The 11,003-nt window shown below is 43.1% G+C and overlaps 1 protein-coding gene across 2 annotated transcripts in view; it reads right to left on the bottom strand.

The window, feature by feature from the left end:
* Nucleotides 1-2,473: 2,473 nt before the first annotated feature.
* VSNL1 (visinin like 1) overlaps nucleotides 2,474-11,003 on the bottom strand; it is a 49,636-nt gene continuing 41,106 nt past the window's right edge. Inside the window, exons 2-3 of one of the 2 annotated variants that reach the window (XM_086461597.1) lie at nucleotides 3,626-3,841; nucleotides 2,474-2,671 (exon numbers count right to left, since the gene is read on the bottom strand). In XM_086461597.1, the coding sequence (XP_086317723.1) occupies nucleotides 2,474-2,671; nucleotides 3,626-3,841 (414 nt within the window). The remainder of the gene's footprint in view (nucleotides 2,672-3,625; nucleotides 3,842-11,003) is intronic. The other variant, XM_086461598.1, reaches the window with a different exon arrangement.

The raw sequence follows: 11,003 nt of genomic DNA, 5'->3' as shown, positions 1-11,003 counted from the left end.
AGCTTCTCCCAAGTCTTCTGTAGACCTACTTGAAATACTGGAGCAGTTGGCAACAATTCTGGTCTTTGGATCAAATAAATATATTGTATTTGCTGTAGTCTACAACTGTACTTGATGAAAATGTGTGCCTGACTATAATTCTTATAAGCAACTTTTCATGGTAGAGGATTAGTTCTGAATGAACAAGTACCGAAGCGTTTGCTTGGATGCCGTTACTTTTGCAGTGATCCTACTAAGGTCCCTTATTCTGGGTACTTTAAATGCAGAGTTCACTGACCAACTTAGAGAGAGAACCGCTGTGCTGATGGTACTTTTCGTGACCGCGTTTGGGCTTGGGGCATTTTGGATGGCAATGCACTGCTTAGTGCTGCATTAAAGCAAATGGGGCCTGTCCAGCTACATAAATTTGAGGTGCAGGGAAATGTAGAGTGAGGTGCTGCTTCTCTAATAAGTATATGTAAACCAAAGAGCATGAATTCCCAGGAATATTCAACATACTCTCTACAACTAGTAATTTAAGCCTAAGTGGGAACAATGGGCATATCATTCTCAAGATGTATGTATAATTTTCAGAATGTGTGTTTTATTTTTAAGTTACAGCCAAATGTACAAAGTGTACCACTCTAGTTTGCGAAGACTGTTACCTGTGTAGTCTTAAGTAAAATTCTGGTATTAAAAATGTAGTTGAAATTTCTGCCTTTGGCTGTTGGCTTAGAATACGAAGAAACTTAAATATGAGAGGATGGCTGTGGTTGTGGCAGCAATTGATTCTGTGTTCCCCCCACCATGTTTGTTAGCAAAAAGTGTAAAACTGTTTTCTGATGGGTTTTTTCCCCCTCAATTTTAAGATGGGCTTCACTTTTTAAATCTGAAAATAGAGAGAATGATTTGGTTTCGGTCCTGTTTTATTACTTGATTCTTAGCTATTAAGAGTACCTTCATGTTTCTTCATAAGGTAAAAAAGAAATATCAAACATGCAATTGTAAGACTTTTTTTTTTTTTTTTTAATCCTGCAAGCAACCAGCTGTGTAAAGCAACTAGGAAATGTGGTGTAGGAAAGATTTTTTTAATTTTATTTTATTATTATTTTTTTAATCTGCAATTTCTGCAGTCTGCTAGTTCTTGATGCCTTCCCAGGGCTGGGCAGAACTTGTACTTGCCCCAGGACAGAGATAAACTTGATAGATGCGCATAGAATTGAGGAGGAAGGTGGCTCTCTTCACTATCCCTTCTCAGTCTTCCTACTTTGTGGTTAATTCATCAGTAATGATTTTTAACAGCATGGCTGTATATTAAACCTGGGGTGGTTTAGTGTCATAGGGTAAGAAGAAAGACTCTTACTTAAGGAGGGAAAAAACATTAGAAGACCAGGTTTAGGCCAGGCAAATCAGCTGCATTTGCCTTCCAGCTAGCTTAAAAAGCCACGGGAGCACAGGTCCACCGGGGTGGCGCTGGTAAATCTTCGCGTTAGCGGCTCGGGGGGATGAGCAGCTGCTCTGTTGGTAAATACAGGAACTACAACTTCTGGTTTCGAATAATGTGACTCTTCTAGTGAGTGAGTGACTGCAAAGACGTTTTCTTCACGCTTTTCATAATGAAATGTATGTTTCCCAGTAGTACAGTGACAGGTAATTAAAGAGATTGAACTTTTCTGTTACCGTGCTGAAGACACGAAATAAGAATTAGGGGAAGAGGTCAAATGTTATAAATTTATTTTGGGACATATATATTGCAACCTCTGTGGAAGCTTTTGAAAATTCAGGCAAAGATCAATACACTTCCAATAAAACCTTTAAACTTCCAATAAAACAATATTTTAAACATTATATATATATATTTATATATATTTTTAATTAAAGGGATCATTTTAGCAGGGTTTTCTTTTTTTTTTATACTGCATTCCTCTGACATAGCTCTTTCCAGATTGAAGGGATGCAAATGAGGTAAGAATTAAGGCAAACCTAAAAGGCATGCAAATGAAGTACATTTATATCCACTGACAATACAAGCACATGTGCGGATCAGACTTCAGAGCTGAGGAACTCTTCCCCTCTGTCTGTCCAGTACTACTTTACAGCAGAATGGTGACATGATTTATAATAAACAGTTAACATTACCATGGGAATTCAGTGTCACTAACATTACTCAGTCTAGGAGACACAGAGCTAGCATCAGTAAAACATGAACAATAAATAATATAATTCACTGCAGCACAGGACTGCTGCACAGGCTTCAGAGGAATAGGGTTGTTATGAAATGACATTGCACACGTCACGTTGTGGCAGTTTATTTTTATAATATATACTTTTAAAATTCTTTAGCAAATGACATTCTCATGCACACAAGTGTTTCAAACACAAGAAGCAAGTCCATTTATAGGTAGTCCAAGCAAATTTTTGTGTGTGTGGAAATAGCTGCAAACTGAATGGAACATTAAACTTCGGTGCAGTCTATGACGCATTGTACACGAGCTCATTTCTGAATGTCACACTGCAGGAGTAATACAATGGAAGGATCACTCTTTGCAGCTTCTTTGAATTCATCCAGTGTGATCTGGTCGTCTTTGTTCTTATCCATCTTACTGAAGATCTTGTCTACCCGTTGCTCAGGCGTCAGACCATCCTCGTTCATTTTCATCATTATCACAGTGCCCACCATTTTGTAGATGGCCTTTGGAAAGAAACCAAATGGAAAATTCAGCGTATGAACTGACCTGATTTTTTGATGCGATCACATTCCGGAAAGATATTCCAACAATAAAATGATTGCTGATTTCCCTAAAGATTTTTTCTTTTCTTTTTTTTTTCTTAGAATCTGATGTCCATATACTTAAAACAAGGTAGATGTAGATTTATTTGGGTGGTTGCATTTTGCATCCTGGAATGAATTTCTTTGGCTGTTTCACAGTGCAAAACTGTGGTAGCCTATTCTCTGGTTCAACTGCTTATTTGGCTTTTAGTTACTCCATTGAAATACTTCACATAAATTCTGAACAACCAGTTTTAGAAGTCATCACTTTTTAATAACTTTCTATGTGTACGTGTGAGCAAAATCTGGTATTAACTACTGCGGTGAGCAGCCGGCAGATGACGAGAGCAGTAAACCTTATCCTTCCTGTTACATGCTGTGGTCATCTTAAAGCCCAGCCCATCTGCAAGAGCTCACTTAAAATTAGTGTGTTGTTATCCCTGTAAATTTCTGTAATCATCTAAAGTTAATCTCCAGTAAGGTTTCAGCTACTTGAGCTACAAACCAGTAATTTCATGGGTGTCAAGTGATTCTGAGATGGGCTTTGTAAATCCTTTGCTGTTCTTGCGGTTAATCTGTTCATCAGAAAAAAAAAAAACAAAAACAAACAAAAACCAAACCTCTGGATATTTAAAAGCTTATATGCACAAATGTACTCTGCAATTCTCAGAGATTACATCTATTAAAGTGTCAGTGTGCTTGCAGCACGCGGGCATGAGCCAGTATAGGAGCAGCCCCGGATAAATGTATGTGATGTATGCTTTTAATGATACGGCACAGCCTCTTGGGTGCTTAAAAACTAAAGGCTACGTGAACAAGTAATCAAATTTTGTTAGTGTTCAGACACGTTATTTTTGAGTGTCATATTGACCTCACCTCTATAATTTCCAGCATTTCCACTCTTGTAATTTTACCATCACCATCCAAGTCGTACATGTTGAAGGCCCAGTTTAGCTTTTGCTCAAAGCTGCCTCGTGAGGTGATGGACAGTGCACAAATGAACTCTCTGAAGTCGATGGTCCCATCTCCGTTTTTATCAAAGGTTCGGAAGGCGTGCTGGGCAAACTTTGAAGCATCTCCGTATGGAAAGAACTGCAAAATAAAATAAGAAATAGAACTGCGGGCACCGTGAGGGAGCAAGCTATGTACCTGCCTGTGAAATACCGAAGTGAGGCATTTATGAAGAGCTGCTGGTGGGCTTTGTGTGAAACTGAAGATACGCAACGTTAAGCTTCCGTAACAGTTACAGTGGAATGATTATTAAAATCTTATTTCTACAAACATCTCTTAGCTTACTGCAAACCATATTACAAATATATTTAACACTAATTTAAAGCTAAATTAAGTAGATGAACCTTAAAATGAAGTTGGGTGCAAATGGGAGATTGTGTGTGATACTTTCTGACTATGAAATACAGCAACCGAGGTGCATTTCAGCGGCACTTTTTCTGCCCGGGAGTAACCAGCCCTTGACATGTTGCAACCAAGTAGATGTGTGGGCGTTATATAACGTCATTCATGTAAAAAAATAATCCACACATAGCATTAAAAAAAAAGGCAACATATGTTCTCTTCTGCCAACCAACATTCATGCAAGTACGCGAGATGAGAACTGAGATTTAGTTAAACAATACAGAGCAATGCTTTTCATGTTTAATATCCATTATTGGTGAAAACTGCAACTGAATGTAGCTTAACAAAATATTTTAAATGACCACAACATGTAGGTTTTTAGCTGATATTTTTTCCCGTGGGAAATGTATAATTTAAGACATCTGAGACGGTAGTTGTTGTTTCTGTGGCCCAGACTCCAGAAAACATACCTCTTAAGAAAGGGCGTTTTAAACCAGTGCTGAAGTCCCATTGCAGTGCAGGGACTGTACACAAATAATGTTTGTTCCTATATTTCCAGCACAACTTCATGGAGGTTTTCATACTCCTAAAATATAAATGTGCATTACTCCCAATCTGAAAGCCATCGCATTTTGTGCTTTTTAAAATTCCAGTTCTTAGTAAGTATTGCATTTAATAATGTAAGTTTGAAGTACAGACTTCAGTGTCGGCCAAGGAAGAAAATTTTCCATTTTACAATTTTCCATTTCCCCGTCCAGAGCTCTCCCTGCAGGCTGATGGTTGCTGTGGTCAGCTGTGAAAGCTCGTGAACAGTACACTCAGATTTCATGGGGGATCTTGGGGATCTCCCAGCATACACAGCAATGGGCGCTACTAATTGCCTGACTAAATACAGATGTAGAACATGGCAAGCCTTTGCTGCTTTTCCTTTGAGGGGGCCAAATGACCATTTGGATACTGTGTATTGCCCTAAAAATGCAAAACAGCGTGCAGCCAGCTGCTTGCACTATGTGGCCATGCGGGTCCTGTCAGGAGCCACTGCTGCATTGCCAAAGGGGTCCTAACCACAAAGTTTCCTTTAAACTTACTCCTTTCTCTGTTATCAACTCTTCAGATACAATTCTGGATAACCTTTGCACTGCTGAAGAGGTATGACACGACCGTGTCTCTGGCTCAGCAGCATTATAGTCATTGCAACATCTTCCTCAAAGGGGAGAGCAGGGTTAAGTTTTGCCCACCTCCATCCGTTCAGGACGTTGCCCTGTTGTGGATTACTCCCAAAGGGATGCAAATCGCTGTGTTGTCCCCGAAGAGGTGTCAAATCTGCCCATCTCCCTTCCCAAGTGTCTTTTTGGGAAGGTATTTGAACATGGTGTGGAGGCATCAAGAGAGGACACTGTAGCCATTCCAGTGGTATTTTGTCCAAGATAAAGTTGTGATTTTCTCATTTGACTTTGTATGGGTCAGCATTCACTTACTATTTCTACGCCACTTCTCCAATAGCTGAAAGAGGAATTTGGTGTTTTCTCCTCCCGAAATTGTAACTTACATGCCTGTACTCAGTCCAGCCCATTTCTGCTTTGGTAATCCAAGCTGATGGAGCTGTAAATACCTCAAGGTACTGTTGCAGCTCTTTCTGTATTTTCTGGGGTTTGACCTTTAAAAATTTTTGGACTCCATTACCGCTATGGTAAGCGTGATTTGGCTCAAACACATACGAAGTTATATGGATTCTCCGATTCTGTTCACAAGGGTTTGTAGCGATAGAATGAGGGGTAATGGTTTTAAGCTAGAAAAGGGTAGACTCAGGTTGGACATTAGGAAAAAGTTCTGTAATATGAGGGTGGTGGATCACTGGAACAGGTTGCCCAGAGAGGTGGTGGAAGCCCCATCCCTGGAGACATTCAAGGTCAGGCTTGATGGGGCTCTGAGCAACCTGACCTAGTTAGAGATGTCCCTGCTTCTTGTAGGGGTCTTGGACTAGATGGCCTTTAAAGGCCCCTTCCACCCCAGTACACTCTATGATTCAATTCAGGACTGCAGTCACTGCAGCTACCAGACCTTCCTGAATTGTTCTTCTAGTGCAAACCTCAATCTTTCGTCCAAGCAAACAGAGCTCCCTCAGTGGGAAGGCTCTTTGGGCTCACAGTCCTACCTACATTTGGCTGTGTCGGAACAAACTTGAGTGAACGTTATCCAAAACCTGAACATTATTTGCATGTTATTGAAAATCCTGCTCACTGTTTCCTCTTCTCCTCGATCTACCTGTCCCCCAACTTCTGTACCAGTTGCAGATGTTAACATAGGTGATAGTTAATTTTACATGTGTGCATAGACAGATGTACGCTTCTGCAGATCACTGGTGAGAAGTGGCTCTTGTGCCCTGTGGCTCCACTGGGACTCCACTGCTCCCCCCTTCTATGCTTGGGAGCTTGCTGGATCTTCAAAGCTGAAAAGACAAATCTCTTGCTTTTTATATCTGTACCGATCACTGTCTTGTGATGTGCGTGTTACAAAACAAAACACTTCAAAATTTTACAGCCTTCCAAGTGTTTCTATTAAGAGCTGACTATTGCTGAGCATGCTGCCTCATCAGTATGTCTGTGACTCTGTCACTCTACACTCTCTATAACAGAAAGGCAAGTGGCTAGAGGGAACTAGGATTGTCCTTTTCACTGTCTAGAGAACCAAAATACATTCAGGTGCTTTCTCCTATGATCCAGACCGAGAAGTGGTACAAATGTACTGCTGGGACCAAAGAACTAACCTACAATGAAGAAGTTCACCTACAGAAATGGCTAAGAAATGACAGACAACCAAAAATACTCAAAAGCCCAAGAATGAAGTGGGGGATTAGGAGGGGTTGGTGGCTGGAGATGACCAAGACCATTTCTAAATTATTCTTGAGGAAACATGAACATATCATTCAGCCCCCCATCAGAGGAGCATAATCAAGGTGCGACCACCTCTTAACCAGTCATACCCTTAACCTCATATAGCAGGGAGAAAAGCATCCTTCCAATTTTCTCGTCACAGACAAGACAAGGAGTTTTTCTCTTTTGAAGTGGGGAAGGTGGTGGCACTGTTCAGAGCTAAGCCCTGGCATTTACAGCCTAGTAAGGTGAATAAATGGAACTGATGCCTTTTTTTTTCCCCCTTTTTATCTCTCTATGTGCCTCCCTCTAGGGAGAAAATGCAGTAAAAGATCCTTTAGGGACTGAAGGCACTCTTCTCCAGTCTGTACCTGCTGATTCGTATTATTTTTAGCTCAGAACAACTAAAACACATTGTCAAAACTTGTTTAAAAACCTACCTGAAGACTTCCATTGGCCTGTTTTGAAATGTTTCATAAATAAGAAATGGAGTAAAAGAAACCCAAAACAATGACAGAGCAAAAGAAGCCAGCTCTGTAAAACATTATTTTACTATTAAAATACAGTGAGGCATTAACAAGGTGTGAAGGCGCAGACTTTAACTACTTTAAGACTAGTCTGACCCAAGTGGCAATGGGAGACAGGGATCTCTGGAAGACCAACGGGTGATTTAGTCCATCTCATATGGCACCCTGGCATGAGCTCAGTGAATGCCCCAGAAACAAGTAAAGAAACACAACTGGGATTTTCAGAGGCTGCAGCCACTGGGCAAGTCAGCGCCTTCGGCCTGCAAACCCTTGCCCAGGTGATCAGTCTGCATATGGAAGTAACTAGTTCCCTTCTGCTGCAATGGGACCACTGAAAATGCACTCTACACACCAGCACTGTCTCCTGCTTTACATTTTGCATCCAAGACTCAAGACAAACTATACCTGCCTGGGCTTTTTACAGCAGTCAGTTCCACAGGTGACCAAACACTGGTCACTCCTTGGTTTCTGCTTCTCTAGCCTCATCTCTTGCTTGGCCTGTGCACTTTCCAACCAACTAGATCAACATGCTGGTGTATGAAGAAAGTGGTATCTCTACAGACAACTACCAATTAGGAAAGGAAAAAGGAAGAAAAAAAAAAAAAATCCCTCTTATCCTGCTTCTAAATTTTGGAGGAAAAGATAGTGTTGCAGATTTTTAGCTCCCAGAGTGTTTCTGGACACCTTTTTGATATATGGGGGGGCTTTCAAAGAGTCCTGGAATAAGAGTATCTAGCGAATAGCATCTACAAATTGTACATAACTTAAGTCCTGGGGAAACTGATCAAATACCTAGAGATATTTATCTGCCTGGCTGCAGATGCTTTAGCATCTCTGAAGTGGTGCTGCTCAGAGACAACTCTGTGACCAGCCCTGTTCAGATCAACTTTGGGAGGGAGTTACTGAAAAAGCATAAAGCATATGCTAAAACATATGGCTAAAGCTTTAGCATATGGCTAAAACATAAAGAAAAAGACAAACCCAAAAGCAACACACTCCTCCAAATTCCCCAGCGATTTGGGGGGTCCAAAAAAGAAGGGTCTCTCCTTCATTGGTAGCGTGGGGTGGAGCGCATCTATAAACTGGCCTGAGCAGTGCTTCATTTTTCATGCGATGTTTTATCATGTTTGAGACGCATTTCCATTAAAAAGGGAAATTCTGCTATAAAATGTAGAAAACCAGAATTAGAGCAGTATACAGAAAGCTGAACACGCTGCCTACACATGCGCAGGTGGCGACTCAGTCATTGATGTAAGGTCACAGCTTCCAGCACCAGGGTGGGAGCTGGAGTGCAGAACGGGAGGCGGGCGAGCAGGAGGTGGTACAGGGCTTCTGTATCCCACGCTTTGGTCAATGGAGAGTTGCTTCTCCAAAGAGCCACCTGGAGTGGTCAAATTAGGTGTCAGAGACTTCTCCCTTGACTGGCTGTAGGGGGAGAAGAGGGATCATTAAGCTTAAGTTACCTTTTTTTATTGCAAAGTAAGTCTTCACAACCCTAAGCAGGGAGACTTCTAGTCCTTGTAATTCTCAGACTAGGACTCTTCCCAGCAACCTTCTTCATACTCTTGGCTGAACAAGTGTTTTCAGTGTTTGCCTATGAAACAGGCTTTCCAAAATCACAGCAGTGGGATGATGCAACATCGTTTCCCTGCTAAAAGGTCTCAGCTTGGACATAGAAACTCCACAACTCGCTTCCCTCTGAGACAAGCTGAACAGGCAGCTCGGGAGAAAGCACCGGCTACAGCATACTACGGATCGGGGAACTATGTGTTGCCAAACTGGGAGCAGCTTGTGTGAACTAACATTAAAGGAGTCAGAAAGAGACCAAACTTTTTTTTTTTTTAACAAATTAGTAGCTGAGGAAATGCTTTAGGAGACAGAAGATTTGGATTCTAGTATTTCCCTCACTAAATATATTTTAAAATCTACTTTAACTCAGGTAATTTTCACAATTCTCCTTTCACTTCATCTGTACCTTAATCACTATGATACTAAGTAGAATGTATATTATTAGCAGTACGGGCCAATGCAAACGATCCACTTACTTCAGTGGGTTTTGAATTGGGCCTATGATCATGCTAAATCCAAAAGCATTTCCTTACTGCTTTCTAGTTCTGTCAAAGGTTTTCCCTGAGTTACTATTCCCTGGATGAGATCTTCAATGAACTTAAACACATGCAAATGCTGTTACTCAAGTTCAGACACCCAGAGGCCTTTTAGGCAACCAAAGCAAAACCCACGAAGGGACACAGGCAACCACAAGTACTAAGCAACTGCCTTCATAGCCAGGTCTTCCACCAGTCTAAGGTGCCTAAATGTTCTGACTGTGGATTTCCAAGGGCTTTTCTCACACAGCTCTCCTGTCTAGACTTTGGAAATCCTGTTCCCAGAGGTAATTAACCACACCTTACTGTGCTGAAGTCCTTCTGTGGTCCCTATCCCCAACTGCCTTTAAATGAAAAGCACTTAGATGCATTTAGATAACTACTGAGGATTTCAGTCTCAGAGCTCTCCAAGGCAGAAGTTTACTGCAAAGACATAACTGGCAATGAATGAGCACCCAAGAATTTCGCTCCACAGAAGCAGAAGTAATTTCAGCAGCTACGCATGCTTCCATTAACAATTTAATCAAACATTAAGGGATTTGGATCCCAGAGATAAAGATGTTCCTGTCCTGTTCCCAGCTCTTAGCCACAGAGTAGCAGCACACCAGCACAGAAAGGCACATCACATGCCTTTGAAAGGTCTGGGGCTGTGTGGTGGTTTGAGCTCACCCAGCTGGCTCCAAAAGCACCAGGCAGCCACTCACTCACCCCTACCTGGTCCCCTGAGGGATGGGGAGGAGAAAATACAACCAAAAGGGCTTGAGGGTCGAGACAAAGGACAGGGAGGGCTCACTCACCAGTTGTGGTCACGGGCAAAAGAAAGACTCAACTTGGGGATAACAACACATTTAATACAAAACAACCGCCACCATCAAGGAGAATGACAGATACAACCAAGTCTTGAATACAACACACCTTCCCCACACCCCACCACAGACCCCTCCGGCCTTCCCGGGCTCCGCTCTGCTCCCTCTTCCCCCCCAGCAGCGCAGGGGCAGGGAATGGGGGTCCCAGCCCGGCCGGCACAAGGGCTCTCCGCTGCTCCTTCCCCCTCAGGGAGAGGGGCCCTCGCAGCCCTCCCCTGCCCCACCGCGGGGTCCCTCTCCCGGCAGACATTCCCCCTCCAACCGCCCCAACGCGAGCCCTTCCCGCGGGGCCGCAGCTGCCCAGAACCCCCCAGCGCGGGGCCCTCCCGGGGCTGCCGCCCTCCCACCGACGGGCGGCTCCAGCGCGGCCGCAGTCGCGGCTGCTCCGGGCCCGGTCCCTGCTCCTCCGGCCCGGGGCCCTCCGCGGGCTGCAGGGCGACCTCTGGGCCGCCGCTGGGCTCCAGGGGCTGCAGGGGCTCAGCCGCCACCCCACCGCTATGGGCCGCAGGGGAACCCCTGCCCCGGCACAG

Source organism: Leptosomus discolor, chromosome 2 (assembly GCF_034619465.1).
Source record: "Leptosomus discolor isolate bLepDis1 chromosome 2, bLepDis1.hap2, whole genome shotgun sequence".
NCBI lineage: Eukaryota > Metazoa > Chordata > Aves > Leptosomiformes > Leptosomidae > Leptosomus > Leptosomus discolor.
Note: the sequence above shows the minus strand (reverse complement) of the source record. Positions and strands in the feature narration are given on the sequence as shown.